General features: G+C 39.1%; 1 protein-coding gene across 1 annotated transcript; it reads left to right on the top strand.

Annotated features, from left to right (window-relative positions):
* Nucleotides 1–290: 290 nt before the first annotated feature.
* On the top strand, nt 291–17,095 carry fndc5b (fibronectin type III domain containing 5b). The gene is made up of 6 exons (XM_057828765.1): nt 291–585; nt 4,961–5,079; nt 5,293–5,491; nt 6,954–7,043; nt 9,916–10,110; nt 12,928–17,095. The coding sequence occupies exons 1-5, from the start codon at nt 519–521 to the stop codon at nt 10,053–10,055; spliced, it is 615 nt and encodes a 204-aa protein (XP_057684748.1). The 5' UTR covers nt 291–518; the 3' UTR covers nt 10,056–10,110; nt 12,928–17,095.
* The last annotated feature ends 416 nt before the right edge of the window (nt 17,096–17,511 follow it).

Raw genomic sequence — 17,511 nt, 5'->3', positions numbered from 1 at the left:
GAAAATATATATTTTTAAATTTCATCCATATACGCTTGCATGACAGTTTTCTCACACGTCTAATGCATAAAACAAATAACTTTGACTTGTACACATAATAAATATCACGTATGTATTATATAACTGCAAATAACTTCATGTCAAAATCTAAATTAACAGAAAGGAGAAGCCAGGAAAAAATACCTTTGACATAGTGGAAATAGTCACGGGAGGGGGGCGAGAGAGGAAGAGAGAGAGAGACTGTGAGAGACTGCGGCACTTACGTTCCTTACTCACAACGCTACGTTACGTTCCAACAGCTGGACACTCCTCTTCCTGGTCCTTTCCATCATCATCATCCTCATCATTCTTCTCCTGTGCACCTCGTTACTCTCCTGCTGCGGCGAGCCTCAGTCGACATCTCCGCCACAAAAGCTCAGGATGATGTGTGCTTCTCACAGGGGATGCTCTAAATGGGCCATGCAGCGTAGGAAGGCACGCTAGAAGAAGAGGAAGAAGAAGCTGAAGAAGCAGGAGGGATGGTTCAGTCTTTGTGGTGCTCAGTGATCCTGCTCGGCTTCCTCCCTGTTTCGCCTGTTAGTGCTGGTGAGTAAATAACCTCATCGCATGTAGACAAACATACAATACTCCAACACGTGTTGCTGGAGGGAGCACATGTTCATTGCTCAAAAAGAGGTGTGTGTGCATCCATCACTTTGGATGACAGTCAATGTCTAATATGACCTGTGTTCTTGACAATCTAAGGAAAATTACATATACAATATATACATTAAATGGGTGTTTTGAAGCCTAATTATCTTTTCTGAATCGGGTTACAGTATATTTAATTTAGGGTGAAAATGGCAAAGATAAATTTTAAGGTTAATAGATGACAGCATATAATAGCAATCCTAGATTTCAAGCCACTATACTGTACTGTACCTCCTATAGGTTATAAAAAGCATAGATGACACAAAATTGGAATGGGTGGTCCGTGTCTCGTGATGAAGACTTACAGTATTTTGGCCATACTAGGCAAAAACACACAGTGATGAGTATAAAAGAAAAAAAAGTCATTTTTATAAGAATAGGGATTGCTACAGAAAAAAAATATATATGTGCAAATGTAGAAGACGTACAGTATTTTGGCCATACTAGGGAAAACACATAGTGATAAGTATAAAAGAAAAAAAAGTCTTTTTTTTAAGAATAGTGATTGCTACAAGGAAAAAAATATATAATACAAATGTAGCCGTTATTTTACATTATTCCTATTTTGGGATAGTAGCATGGAATTATTTTATGTAAAAATTATATTCTTATGAGAAACCATATTGCAAGAATGTACAGTAATTTTAAAGGTGAGTAAAAAAGTTGAATTTTAAAACAGTTTTATGGTATTTTAACAACAATAGTAAAAATGGTCAGTAATCTGTGTGAAAATAGGATTCATTATTTTATTGCTATATCTTTTTAATATGATCAAAAAATTAAGGGACTCAAAAAGTCCACATATTATGAGCATAGCACCTTTCCCTGGGTTGTGATGAAGACTGTTGAAGATCTTCAGCAGACGTTTAACAACAAAAGTGGAAGAAGACACTGCTGGTCGGAATACGGGCTATATAAACAGTTGACTCATACAGACTAAGATGCACATTTTGTTCTTTCTGTCTCTGTGAGTTGAGGAATGGCAATGCAAATTTTGGATATACATTAGCATAAGAAAGCTCGACTCAGCGTTTACATTTTCCACAGCTCATGATTTTAGAATAATGGCATATTCAAATAATCTAGGTCTACTTAGTAATTGTCATGTTTTAGTCTTAACTGAATTGAGATTACATCAGTTTAACTTCTAGTGAATAATGCATGTGTGTGTTGTTTCTGTGTACTGTGATGAGCACTTGCAGCGTATTCCCTATACACCATGCGGTTTGGATTTTTTTGGAGACAAGTCAACATTCAGTTCTATGAGAATGCGTCCTAAAACCATTGACCGCCGGGGTATACTTAAAGATTTTGTCACTTGAAAAATTTAATTCAGTGTTTCTTACGTAATCCATTTTTCCCTCTTGCACAGTGTTGATGCCGTTAGTATTGAACAGAGAAAAGAAGCTGGGGGACAGTGCGTTTGTCTTCATATAATACTATTATTTGACCCTCTAGTGCTTGAGAGACAATGTGATTGCTCTTTATATGGTGTGCAGTGTCCCAATACAGTGCGGTCCTCATGGCTACTTTGTGAAAAAGACAAACAGGTGTAGCCTGTAGCTGAATTGGTTTGGTTAGGTAAAAGGGCTAAATTACAGTGAGGCAAATAAGTATTTGGTCAACCACTAATTGAGCAAGTTCTACAACTTGAAAATATTAGAGAAGCCTGTAATTGTCAACATGGTTAAACCTCAACCATGAGAGACAGAATGTGGGGAAAAAACCCAGAAAATCTTATTGTTTGATTTTGAAAGAATTTATTTGCAAATCATGGTGGAAAATAAGTATTTGGTCAATACCAAAAGTTCATTTCACTACTTTGTTATGTACCCTTTGTTGGCAATAACGGAGGCCAGACGTTTTCTGTAACTCTTCACAAGCTTTTCACACACTGTTGCTGGAATTTTGGCCCATTCCTCCATGCAGATCTCCTCTAGAGCAGTGATGTTTTGGGGCTGTTGTTGGGCAACACGGACTTTCAACTCCCTCCACAGATTTCCTATGGGGTTGGGATCTGGAGACTGGCTAGGCCACTCCAGGACCTTGAAATGCTTCTTACGAAGCCACTCCTTTGTTGCCCTGGCTGTGTGTTTGGGATCATTGTCATGCTGAAAGACACAGCCACGTCTCATCTTCAATGCCCTTACTGATGGAAGGAGATTTTCACTCAAAATCTCTTGATACATGGCCCCATTTATTCTTTCCTTTACACAGATCAGTTGTCCTGGTCCCTTTGCTGAAAAACAGCCCCAAAGCATGATGTTTTCACCCCCATGCTTCACAGTGGGTATGGTGTTCTTCGGATGCAGTTCAGTATTCTTTCTCCTCCAAACACGAGAACGTGTGTTTCTACCAAAAAGTTCTATTTTGGTTTCATCTGACCATAACACATTCTCCCAGTCCTCTTCTGGATCATCCAAATGCTCTCTAGCGAACCGCAGACGGGCCTGGATTATAGTCCCTGGCGGCGCATTGTGTTACTGATAGTAGCTTTTGTTACTGTGGTCCCAGCTCTCTGTAGGTCATTCACTAGGTCCTCCCATGTGGTTCTAGGATTTTTGCTCACCGTTCTTGTTATCATTTTGACGCCACGAGGTGAGATCTTGCATGGAGCCCCAGATCGAGGGAGATTATCAGAGGTCTTGTATGTCTTCCATTTCCTAATAATTGCTCCCACAGTTGTTTTCTTTACACCAAGCGTTTTACCTATTGCAGATTCAGCCTTCCCAGTCTGGTGCAGGACTACAATTTTGTCTCTGGTGTCCTTCGACAGCTCTTTGGTCATAGTGGAGTTTGGAGTGTGACTGACTGAGGTTGTGGACAGCTGTCTTTTATACCGATAATGAGTTACAACAAGTGCTATTAATACAGATAACGAGTGGAACCTCGTTAGACCCCGTTAGAAGAAGTAAAACCTCTTTGACAGCCAGAAATCTTGCTTGTTTGTAGGTGACCAAATACTTATTTTCCACTCTAATTTGGAAATAAATTCTTTAAAAATCAAACAATGTGATTTTCTGTTTTTTTCCACATTCTGTCTCTCGTGGTTGAGGTTTACCAATGTTGACAATTACAGGCCTCTCTTATCTTTTCAAGTAGGAGAACTTGCACAACTGGTGGTTGACTAAATACTTACTTGCCCCACTGTATATACCCTCAAAGGCAAAACTATTTCTTAAAACCTTTGATAAAAAGGAATTGCACATTTTTCATTTTAATCTGATTCAGAATTATCAGTCAAGGAAAGTCCCATTATCTCGTCTGTTTGTTCAACTGTGCGTGCAATGCAAACAAAGATTATAGTAATCCTTAGACTGACGTCAAGGACAACATGAACTACATGATTGGTAATTTGTCCCTTTTCAAGAAAGGAGAGAGGTATTAATTTGAATCCTTCCTTAAGTCTGGTTACTTCAATAGTTTATTGCTTAGTTTATCCATTTTGGTAATAAGTGGAATGTCAATTCAATGTCATACAGTATTTTACCTCATAAATAGAGGGTGATCATGAGAAAATCAAGGGAGCAGCTAGATCTTAGCAACAAGGTAACAACACAATGCTCCATAATGGACTGGAATCTTGCAGTGCTCACAAAATCCCCCTATAAAGACGGGATGGGTACATATCGAAAATTTGCTGATATAAATCCAAATGACTCATAGAAGGCTTAGGAGGAAGCACTATGGTCAAAGGACACCAAAATTGATCTGAGTACTTTATGTGTACAGACAAGCATATGGATGGAAACATTGTTTTGGAGCTTTTTTTTCTTCGTTCTATTAAGATGACCATAAACAGAATCATGTAGTGTAAAATTAGGTGTCAAAATGTACTCCCATAGGAGCATAAAATATCCAACAGTAGTGCAATATAGATAAAGAGGGGGACTAGTGAGCACAACACACTATCCATATAGCTGTCAAGAAAGCAGCTGAACGTTGCAAGCAATCATTGTTCAAGAATTGCGCTATTGTTGACAACAACTGCATTGTATGCCTGTGCATGATTGATTTTAGGAAGTATTAAACCTCGTTGGTCATATGACTCTATAACGCAGCATGCACAAAAATGAGCTTGTGGAAGCCGGAAGATTAAAAGGTCTTGGCGTGCTTCATTATGCTCAGGATTAATGAAATGAAAGATCACCCAGTGTGCTGAGGCGATGAACCTACACAGTGAGTGTCTGTGTGGTCATATTGGGGATGAATTTTACATGCCACATTATTCATGTTTAGTCCGTTCTCACTTGTTTTGTTGCTGTCTCAGACACCCTGCTGTCAGCTCCGCTTAATGTGACCATCAAGGAGATTGAGGTTAACTCGGCTGTAGTCACATGGGAGACTCTGGAGGGCGACCCCGTCATTGGATTTGCCATTACTCAACAGGTGAATCCAGTACCAGATTTCTGTAAATGTAAATATTAGTCAACTTGGTCAAGAAATATTTAGCCTACACACTCTACTTAAAGAGGTACGCTGTAATGTTTTTCACAAATCAACTTTAAACACTTGTGTCATCAAGTTGGATAGCCTATTGCTTTAAATGCAACCTTTAGAATTACTTTTAATCCAGGAACTCTGTTTGCTGTTGCTCTACAGAAGAAAGATGTGCGCATGCTAAGGTTCATTCAGGAGGTGAACACCACAACGCGCTCTTGTGCATTGTGGGGTCTGGATGAAGACACGGAGTACATCGTTCACGTGCAGAGCATAAGCATGGGTGGAAGCAGTCCCCCCAGTGAGCCTGTTGTATTCCGAACCCCCAAAGAATCAGAGAAGCTGGCGTCCAAGAGTCCAGGTGAAGCAACTAAAAAAATCAACTCTATTTTACCGCCGTTTTAAAGGCTGTCAATATACCGTAATTTCCCGAATATAAGGCGCACCCGTGTATAATGCGCACCCCAAATTTACTTGTAAAATCTAGGGAAAATTATTGTACCCGTTTATAACGCGCACCCTAATTTTAGCACCAATAAATAGAAGAATACAAGAAAACAGAGCTCGTGTACAGATACAGAAATGTCATTTTACTGACTGGTGAAACACAGCACAAGCATAGGACATTCGTAGTTCAAAACATTACCATAAACTGACAATATTTACGGTAATAATATGATTTGACAACTTCTCCAACTTACCAGAATCTAGGAGAAAACAAAACAGATGTGACTTTTCTTTTAAAGGCTGCTCTATAACTTGTTCGTTTCATCATGATAAATACTGTAAATGTTTCTTCCATGGATTGATACGGTAAAATGAAAGTGAGAACGTAAGTTGGAAATCCGTGAGAGCTCATCGCTGTCGACACGACAGTAACAATAGGAACTATTGTTATTTGGGTTTGTGTTTCCCGAGGGACCGATATTGTTGACGGACACAGGAAGTGTGTGTGCTTACGTTTGTTATGGTCGGAGTTGCGGAGCTGCAATAAACGTCAACTCAAATGAGTTCAAGAAACTAAATTCTGTGCTTTATAAAGAGTTAAAAAAGCAGAATTTAACACAGATGAAATCATTTGGCCGATTAGAGTGAGGTATTACCGAAACAAAATGGTGACGTCACGTACCGTAATGGTCGGCAACGGGTCGCCGCATACGTTTCTTCAACACGACGTGGCTATGTCAATTAAAAAAAATCGGTTTACATATATATATGTAATATATATATTTCTGTCTCCATCCATGTACCCGTTTATAATGCGCACCATGATTTTACAAGTTGATTTTGGGGGGGAAAAGTGTGCGTTATATTCGGGAAATTACGGTAGTCAAATAAAGAGTACGTATACTGGGACTGTGTTGTCAAGAGGAATCATATTTGACATTTTCAGACAAAGTAAAGCCCTATAATTGCCATCTGTGACCCCCACCTTTACGTACAGCAAACTGTCTCCCTCTGAAATGCAGAGGGAACAGTTTATCTGCAGCCGCCGCATGCAGTACTTCCAATTTTATCAAGCCCGACCCAGTTAGAGCGTCAAGAGCGGCCGCTTAAGACGGACCAGGCAAATATTAAACAATCATCAGCAGCGGGCTGATAAGAGAGGGAAGTGGGGAGCAACATATCTCAAAGAAACATCCCCAGGGAGGAGAATAGTTTAAGTTTCAAATGTACTTTAAAAGCAAGAGCAATAAAGAAACTACATATATTCTCCTCTTTTCATTTACTGTAATGACAGCTACAGTATTTCTAGATAGTGTCCCTGAGGAAGAGCAATATAAAATTTTGGGATCATCCTTTTGTCATTCTCTATCCCCCAGACGAGATCACACTGGAGGAAATGGACCAGGCTGCTCAGCTACGGGCTGCGGAAGTCATCATTATTGCAGTGGTTCTTGTCATGTGGGCAGGTAACAATTAAATGCAGCCAAGTGTCTTGATGAAAGACATGCACTTCATGCATGAGGAGCCATTCTGTAGTTCCTTTTACACGTATAAATGAGTGGGAGCGTGATAGAACAAAAATGATTACAAATGGCCCTCATTCAAGCTTGACACTTTTGTAACACCGATGAGTCACTTTAAACAGACAAGCTGCCTGTCAGCAGCTAGTGTACATAATTTGGGTTGCAGTGCTATAACAACAGACATAGCCAATATTACTGCCTCCAAGTGGCCAACATATGCACATCCAAAGGAGCAGAACAATATTCAATGAATTTAAAGCAGAAATGTAAAGTAATTTCATAACATGCCAAATAGGGTCACAAAGTAATTAAACATTGTCCAACAAATAAAGCATGAAAAAAATAATTGTATATCTGACAAAATTTCTGAAGTTTGAGCCTGAAAGGGGACGAACCCGGAAGTCATACGTCACACCAGGAACAGCGATGGCAGCTCCATACATACGGCCGCCATACAAAGCCCTTCAAACAATGATTCAAACAGCGATATAAGCGATAGATCGAGCGCAAGGGAGGAGATCCAAGTTTTTCAAGAGTTGGAGGAAGAAGAGGAGGTTGGAATTTTATGTTGGACCTAACATGTATTAGCCAGACGATAATCAGGATGCAAACAATGTGCCTAGACTGCCTGACATGGAATGGATACAAGACCCATCGAGATTACAAGATTGGTAAAATAGGCTGTTAGTATTTTCATGATTTGAAGATGCAGGTATTTGCGCATAATTTTATGTTTTTGTCTATCTGATGACATTGTTAAAAAATAATAATCAGACTTATTGTTCATTTTGGCAGATCCGGCAGCTCTCGTGCATATAAAATAATAATATAAAAACGTTGGGGGGAAAGAAGATGAGTCGTTGATGGCTTTCTCCACTGTATTGTGGCAACAATAAGAAAACAAAATAATAGCGGACTGCCGCCACATTCGACCGTGAAGTTTTGCTTCTCGCTGATCTCCTCCTCGCCTCCTACTACTCCAGCGTCTCTTAAACGGATCGTGCATAGTGTCTTGTTATGAGCTTTTTGTTTACAAATGTATCGAACACACGACGTGCTGACAACTTCGTTTCTTTATTAACACATGGAGCTAACAGTACGAACACAGCTTGGGGCTCTCGGCAGGAAGTGGCGTCTAATGCGTGAGGAAATGTAGTTTTTTCACACAAGTGAACAGATTACAAAGCACCACTTCAGTGTTGTCCCAAGACTACATTTCCCATGATTCACTGCGTGACCTGCGCGGTCGCTTATTCGCTACCAGAAATTAAAACCAAAACGCTTGTTGTTGTCATCTGTCAGCGGCTCTCGTACGTAAAACAAAAACTAGAAGGCTATCAAGCGATCACCGTGAAAGAAACGCCGAACCGTACAAATGCAATGCAATGCTTGAAGCATGAAGGTGGAAATACATAATACAAATACAAATAAATGTGCACAAACTCACCGGCGGTGTGTGTCTCTTACGGCAACGTGACCGTGAATTACCGCGACGCCGACCCGCTTATATGCACATCCACACCCCTTTCCCGATTGACAGTGGATTAACCCTTTCGGACAAGATCGTAGATGACGCACAATTTAAACATGTTTAACCTAGCGAATGCAACAACAACTATGATCGGGGATTGCCACGAGTTAACTTTCGACTAACGTCGCTAGCTTATACTGTTCATTCCACAACAGTTGGCAGCTCTGCTTTGACAAAGTCATCAGTCATCTATCCAAAAATCACACTTATTTTTTTGGCAAATCCTTGATCATAAGCAGACCGGTTAAGGAAGCAGGCGTCTTCGAATTGTTTGCAACAGAGAACACTACTCGATGATGGCGTGAAATTCATTCGCTTCGTGAGAACAAAAGATGTCCATTTACGTGCCCTGCTATCCTTTGGCCACTCATACAACTTTTCGTTTGAGTGAGAACAAAACATCGCCACATACCTCCGTGGCATCTTACCAAGAAGCAATGCAACAAACAATACTGTTCTATGGCGGACTTCCCTCGCACTTCCCGGTGTGACGTAATTTCCGAAGATTTCCGAAGATTGCCGAAGAAAAGCATTTTCGTTGTCAAAGGCGTTGCTATGGGTTAAACAAAGAATCTGGAAGGGTTGTGTTAAAAAAAATAATGAAAATATGCTTATAATTGTTTAGGCATTGATATTATTCAAAAACATGGTTGGCCAACCTTAGTTTACATTTCCGCTTTAAAACAAAATGCAAATATTGTTCAAATCTTTAAATTCCATGGAAATTTTGTGTTTTTGTGAAGAAATATTAGATTCCTGATTTGAGATACAGTGGTGCCCCGATTTACGAACACCTCAATTTCGATTCAATATCAATTTAAAAACCACACTAGATTTACTGTAACTAGGTTTTGATTTCAGACTGGCTCTAAACGCATCAGAAGGGACTTGTGATATTCTTTGTGTGCATGTTGACATACAAATGAGAAGGGCAGCACGACAACAAACATTTTGATTCACAAACTGTTCAAAAAAAGATTAAACTCATAAAACAGTTTCCACTGTGCTGTTTTGATTTATGTCTTAAAGAACCACCCCAACTCTCTGACAATATCTATATTTAGACCTCAAGGTATGTCAAAGGTGGATGAATGTGTCTGGCGAAACTAGGCCTGCTGCCTTGGCCATCCAAACAATTCTTCCCATCATGAATTATTCTGCGTCTGTAACGCCTGAGTCAATCTCCCTGCAAGCATTCTCTTTTCACCTTTGTTTTTGAAGATTTTGAAGACACGCCTTTGTACAGTATCTGTCGATTTTGACACATCGTTGTTTGTGTTCCAGGCGTGATTGCGTTGTTCTGTCGTCAGTATGACATCATCAAAGACAATGAGCCCAATAACAACAAAGACAAGGCCAAGAACTCATCGGAGTGCAGCACTCCCGAGCATCCACAGGGAGGGCTCCTGCGCAGTAATGTTTAATAACCACTCCATATCCAACGCTGCAATAAATAAACCCCCTCGTACCTCAGGACAGGTAGGACTTTTTTTTAACGCACACATATTAATACACATTAAAGAAAAAATGAATACTTTTTATTTACATTTACAAAACAACAGATGCGGAAATTGATGTTTGTGTATGCACATTTCAAAATGAATTTATCAGTATGATTTCCTTTTTTAAAAAACTATCCCCTTTGTATTTAAATAAGGACTGTATATTCTTAACATTTACAAAACAGCAGACATGGTAATTTGGGTGGAGATAATGTGCGTACAGTATAGAGTGTGTGTAGTGTGTACAGTGGTATGAAAATGTATGCAAACCTTTTGGAATTTCTCACATTTCTGCATAAAATCAACATCAAATGTGATCTGAAAATACATGTCTGCTTTAACTAAAACTACCCAAACATTTATAGGTGTTCAAATTTTAATTAGGATACTATAAAAACAATGACAGTAGTGGGAAAAATAACTAAGTGAACCCTTTGCCGAAGGAGACTTAAAGAGCAATTGAAACCAATTTTTACCAAACATTTTAAGTCAGCTGTGTGCCCAATCACTGATAAGTGGTTCCAAGCTGCCCTGCCCACTATAAAACACACACCTGGTAAGAAATGTCTTGATGACAAGCATTGTCTGATGTGCATCATTGCTCGATTAAAAGAGCTGTCTGAAGACCTGCATTCAAGGATTGTTGATTTGTATAAAGCTGGTAAAGGATACAAAACTATCTCTAAAAGATGTTCATCAATCTACAGTTAGAGAAGTTGTCTACAAATGGAGAGAGTTTGTTACTGTTGCTTCTCTCCCGAGTAGTGGACATCCATCAAAGATGACGCCAAGAGTTCAGCGCAGAATATTCAGAGAGGTAAAAAAAAAAGCCTAGCGTGTTTGCTAAAGACAGAAATCACTGGCACAGTCCAATATCTCTGTGCACACATCAACTATATGTAAAACTATGGCCAAGAATGGTGTTCATGGGAGGACTCAACGGAGAAAGCCACTGCCGTCTAAAAAAAAAAAGCATTGTCGCTCGTTTAATGTTCTGCACTTGAACACTCCACAGAAGTTTTGGCAAAATATTTTCTGGACTGATGAAACCAAAGTGGAATTGTTTTGGAGTAATACACAACGTCATGTGTGGAGAAAAAATGGAACAGCTCACCAACATCAACACCTCATTCGGTGGAAGGAGCATCATGATTTGGGGTGCGTTTGCTTCCTCAGGGCCTGGACAACTTGCAATCATTAATGGAAGAATGAATTCAAAATTGTATCAGGATGTTTTGCATGAAAACCTGAAGCCGTCTGTCAGACATGTCACGTTCTGCTCCTGGTCAGAGTTTGTGTTGTTGCAGAGCCGACTGTGGGGGCGTTCCCGACGTCACACCTGCAGCTCATCAACAACAGTATAAAGACGCAGGCGATCCACTGGAAGGACGCCGAGATATTGATTCTTGCTGGTCGCCATTTGACATCCTTGCATTTCGAGTAACTTGCTACTTTGGTAATTTCGCACCCTCCGTGGGTTTTAGTCGCCAGTCGCTTTAGTTTTGTATGCCTCTACCTTGTGCAGGTATGTGAGTGTATTTTAGTTGTTTTATTGGCTCTGTCTAGCACCTTGGTTTACCCTCGCGTTTGTGTATTGATCCCCGTCGACCTCCTGTCACGGACCCGTTTTGTTATTTCCCCTTTTTGCCGCGAATGCGTGTTTTTGTTTTGTATTTAATAAACCCATGTACGCTTCCTTCAGTCGTTTGTTGTCTGTTGTGAGGTCCAACCTTGTTTCCGCGTTCGCGGACCCTAACAAGACAGTTGAAGCTAAAAGTGGATGGATGCTATAACAACACAATGATCCAAAAGACAGAAGTAAATCTACTTCAGAATGGTTTCAGAAGAACAAAATACATGTTCTGTAGTGGCTAAGTCAAAATCCAGACTTGAACCAAATTGAGATGCTGTGCCATGACCTAAAGACAGCGATTCATGCCAGACATCCCAGGAATCTGACTGAACTATAGCAGTTTTGTAGGGAAGAATGGAATTAGTCCCGATCGATGTGCCAGACTGATCTGCAGTCACAGGAAGCGTCTGGTTGAAGTTACTGCTGCCAAAAAGGTGGGGGTGGGGGGACAGACAAAATATTCAATGTGATGGTTCACTTACTTATTTTTCCCCCTTCTGTCATTGTTTGCATACTATCCTCATTAAAATATGAAAAGCTATAAATGTTTGGGTGGCTTTAGTTAAAGCAGACAGTTTTTTCATCTGTGTGATTTTGACACAGATCAGATCACATTTGATGGTGATTTTGTGCAGAAATGTGAGAAAATCCAAAAGATTCAGATACTTTTTCATACCACTATATATACAACATGTGTAATGATACAGAAATTGATTCGTTCCTCGTGTGTACTGTATATATGGGCACGAGTAAAACCATTTTTGAAAAGGAAACTGTCGGCCAAGTTAGCCGTACAGCCTGTAGCACCTGTATATGACTGAAATTCATTCAGATGCATTAATCTGAAAAAAACCATCTGCATTTTGCTGGATCTGCACCAAAATGTAATAAATGTTTTGTCCACCCCACATGCTTTGTTTAAATCCATTTTTGCATATATTTGTGGGCTTCTGCTAACCAACAAACGGGGGCTGGGTGGGTGTATCTCCTTGGCTGATGTAATGTAATCCTTCAATGTCTAATTCATAAATATTTCAAGTTATCTCAGCAAGCAGGATTAATGGTAAACTATTAAATAGGCTTAGGGGGAAGGGAAAAAAATGATAAGACATCAAAAGGATTAGTATAGAATTGCTTCCAATGCATTTTCTTCTGTTTCAGAGCCTGAGAGCCATTCTGCAGTCAGACATGCTGGAATACAGATTCAGTGTTCAACTCATCTGGGCACAGTGACAAATTGTTTCAACAATTTCTGAACTAGTGGAGTCAAAGACATCCAACAGGGGAACAGTGAGCATAAATCACAATTGTTGTGATCAGGAGCAGCCCTTGTTGTGCATACATTTGACTTCCATCCAAAATCCATTTCCTGATTGTCTCAGCTGTTGTTTTTTTAGGCTCTTGCCCTGTGTTGCTCTTTGTGTCACCACTTGATGATGCAGCTACTCGCCATCTTTCTTGCTTATGGACACCCTTGACATTTCAGGAAAAAAAATGTGACAAGGTTTCTTACAGCACACCGTATTTCCCTTCTAGCCGGATGAAGCTGTCCGACAGATGCCGTGACTCACGCGAATTCTAAGGCTCGTTTAGGGAATCCGTCATCAAGATTTTAAAAGTTACGTCTTAATACTTTTTCAATGAGCTTCCATGCACTTTGATGTCCAGAAGTAAACTTCTACACGTATACAGTACATTTTTAAAATGGCATGCAGTGAACAGAAAATAGAAGTTGACTGCACTGTCAACGTGATAGCACATGTTATGAATGGAATAATGCATTCATAATGCAGAATGCACATAATGAAAAAAAATCCAGTTACGCTCTATAAAGATATAGAACATGCACTCAATCTCATTTTGCCGCCACAGCCAGACTGAGGTATTAAATCAATAATTAAAATGAAGTGAAAATGTATTTATAGTAAAGCAAAAATGAATGCAAGAATGTAGATTTGGGGTAAAGGAGCATCTTTTTTTAACCATTTTGTTTGTTTGAACTTTGTGGCATTGAGATGATAAAGTACTATGCTATTTACGGTATATTTATGTATCAACTGTTATTCTGTCAAACCAAATGTATTTACAAAAGCAGGTGGAGCATTGTGCTGTGAGAATTCCACTATATACCAAATAATATTCACTTATACTGCACTGGGGAGAAAAACAATTTTTATGTGGACACTTTATTGTGAAAAAAAAAAATACAAATGAACAAATGGTAACATAAAGTTGTTCACCTGTGTTGTTCTACTAGTTTGCAGAACTGTAATGAAGATCTTAAAGAAAGTCATACTACATCCAGTAGAAAGAACATTTTCCTTCCAACAGTGTGCCCTAGATGTTCTACTAATGGGCACAATTGTCATATGGAAATTGAAAAACCTTTAAGACAATTATACTACTAGTTTAGAATAGTTTGTCTTTTATGGTGCAAAATTGTAGTACAGTTTTGAAAAAAAAAGTCACCAGAAAGACATTAGTTCTACTAATGGGCCCTCGTCATTAATTTAGTGCAGAATAGTTTTGAGGACAAAGAATGTAAGTGGACAAGGACTACTAGGATAGCCAATAAATTATCAAATGGCTTGCCACCACCTCCTTCCATACTTTCTAATGTATATCTGTGACTCACCACTCTGCAACATCACCGCAGCACAACACTCCCTCTCTATTTCTCATTACATCCACTCTCAGCTGCAACTCCCATTAGTTGCCTTTTCTGGTTTCCACATCAGCGCTTTTCTGCCTCATTTGCCCTCACTGCTAAAGCCTGTGTCCTTTTCATTGTTGATCACACTTTGCCTCAGCTCCAATAGGCCCGGTTGTTGTCAACAAAATCGGTCTTGGCGACGATAATGATGCTATATTTTTATCCTAGCAATTGCATTGTGCATTGGTTTAGAACTTCTCTTGCTCAATTTTGTTGTTGATTGGATCCCACTAGATTGAACAGGTGTGACGACTAATGTTGTACTCACTGCCCGGTGAGTCTGTGCGCGTTTAAAATAAATAATTTGAATGAAAACACAAATATGGGCATAGCCGTCAGTTTGGCAATTAGTTGATACTTAAACGGAAAGTACAGAATCTTAGCGGGTGTTTAATTAGTCAGTGGAGTTGATTTCAACATATTGTGTGCAATTGTTATCTTTTTCGTAGTTTCAGGGCTCCGGAGTGGCTAAGCTAGTACGAGTCAATGGTGCCTGCTTAGCATGCCAATAAAAAACAACATATGCACGCATGAGAATCACCGATGACCAATGCAATCAATAGTGTTGGCTACATTTTCAAGTTTTTAAGGGATCCAAGGATAGACAGACTTGTAGTTCTTAAAAGATAAAAACGTTATTATGAGTTAAAATCATTTGATATTGAAACCCCTCTTGATGTTTTCGTTTTTATACAACTTGTAAAATTAGTTTAACTAATAGGTTGCCATTGTTGTTGACGTCCAGGGTGGTGACGTCACATGGTTATGCTACCAGGCTTCCAGAGTATGACTCAAGCAACATAAACATGTCAACCCTTTCAATTTGAACCTGAGAGGATCATTAATGAGCATGACAGCACTGTCGATATTTCACAAAATGAGCAGCAAAAGCATAATTATAATTGACAGGAAAGACCGGATGAGACGAGAGTAGGAAAAAAAAAAAAAAACAGCAAAACGTACTACAAGAGGTGAATTTCACAGCCAAAGCACTACCGTGCGCTTTCAGCTTGTTTTGTTTAGATGCATACAGACAGAACATACTAAAGATGCCTTAAGAAAATACTTAAATGCAGTATTATCAAAATAGTGTGGTTTAAATATGCTACGTGACGTAATGTAGTCAACAGATCAACAATCTGCTTTTAAGCTACCACGAGAAAACACTATGCTTAAAAGTATGAGAGGGAAACGCATGCAAAAAGTCATTTGAGGCAATGAAAAGGTAATAAAAGACTTAATAAAAATACAAATAGTATGTACTCGCCGCATTTAACCAATTAATGTGTTGGACGGCTCGCAGCGTAGAAAGAATCGCAGTAACCCGGTAGTATTCGTAGAGTGACAGTGGAAATCTCAGTCATCACCCCGAGCGTCCATAAAACATGGCGCGCTCTATAGGTCAAAACATGTACTAAATATTATAGATTTTTAAATCAAAGGCAATATTTTATGTGTTTCTAATTACATATTTTCGTAAAAGACAACAATTGTGGCTTATTAGAGCCTACAAGTCTTAAGTCTGAGGTTCCCTTTAAAACTTAACATTGCATGTAAATACTTGTAGCTTAAACAGCAACATTTGTAATCCAGCAGCTCTGCAGGGAATAGGCTGCTAGGCAAGCAGGGCTAGGTGATATCACATCTTTTTTTTTCCACTGCTGATTTTTTTTTTTTGTGGGAAAAAATAGGGACTCCTCAGCAGACTGAGAACGAGTGGCTGAAGGACTCCTCACTATTGTGGTTGCATCTGTTAAAATAGTTTTTTTATTGGCATGCTAAGCAGGTACCATTGACTCACGCTAGCTTAGCCACTCCAGAGTCCTGAAACTAACAAATAACTTACAAACTACATAGAATCTTTAGAAATCAACTCTGACTAATTAAACCCCCCTAACTCGAAGATAAAGCCTAATGTAAAACATTCCGAACTTCCATGTTAGGTTACGTCCATCGTGTATAATTGATTGGGCGAATGTGGCAGAATAAGTGCACTGAACAGCACCCATTGCTGTGTAAAGAACAATTTTTTTTTCACAAAGCACTTGATGTTCAATTATTTAAACAATTGTTGTAAAACAAGTTGTTGAAATGATCATATCAGTAGAAAATCAAACATTGTCATACAAAACAATTAATTGATCATTAATTTTCTCCATTGTTGATTGAGGAAATTAAGTTGATCATTAATTTTCTCCATTGTTGATTGAGGAAATTAAGTCAAATGCCCATCCTATTTTCCAGGAAAATGTGAATGTCTAAGTATGTATTACATATGTATAATAAATATGTATTTTCAATGTATGTATCAGTTCATGATTTTTTTGTGTTGGGCTGATTTTTTTTTTTTTTTTTTAATTAAAGGCTACAGTACCTTGAAGTACTGGCTCATATTTGAAGGGAGCTGCTTATTCATTCAGTCAATATGCAAAGCACTATTTCAAGATGCTTGTCTTTTTGTGTGTGTGCATCTGTGGTTTTGGTGTGAGGGGCTTCTTTGGGGTAAATAAACATAAATGTTAATTTCGTCCCATATGTCACCTCGTATAACATATTATCTTATACAGTGTATTGGATTTCTGTGGTCATCATATGTACAGTAGCCAATCAAAGGAAACAGACGAGCATCAACTTCCTGCTTTGCCAGCAGCTTTCCAGGAGTTCCAATTGTGTGTACAAAAAAAAAAAAAAGGGGGGGGGGGATTATGAAAAAGGAAAAAAATGTATCCAGCACAATTTTTCAACGAGTTTCCAACTTGACCTTTTAAGCCTCAGATTGTTATTGACATTTAAATGCTCCTCACAGTTGGAGCAGTAAGCTTTTGTTCATACTTTTGAGACAGAGAATGCACATTGGTCTTTCTGCTCTTTCTCTGTGCGCCTGAATACCTCCATCAATCCGAGAGTGGGAGAAGCATGTTCAATAATGCAGGTGGTTAAGTAAGAAGGGTGGGACACAATGTCCCTGACATACTGATTTGCAGAGACTGAGCATGTCTGAGGCACAGACCACGTGACGCTCAGCCTCCCTG

Source organism: Corythoichthys intestinalis, chromosome 22, assembly GCF_030265065.1.
Source record: "Corythoichthys intestinalis isolate RoL2023-P3 chromosome 22, ASM3026506v1, whole genome shotgun sequence".
Classification (NCBI taxonomy): domain Eukaryota; kingdom Metazoa; phylum Chordata; class Actinopteri; order Syngnathiformes; family Syngnathidae; genus Corythoichthys; species Corythoichthys intestinalis.
This window is presented reverse-complemented; position numbering and strand designations above follow the sequence as displayed.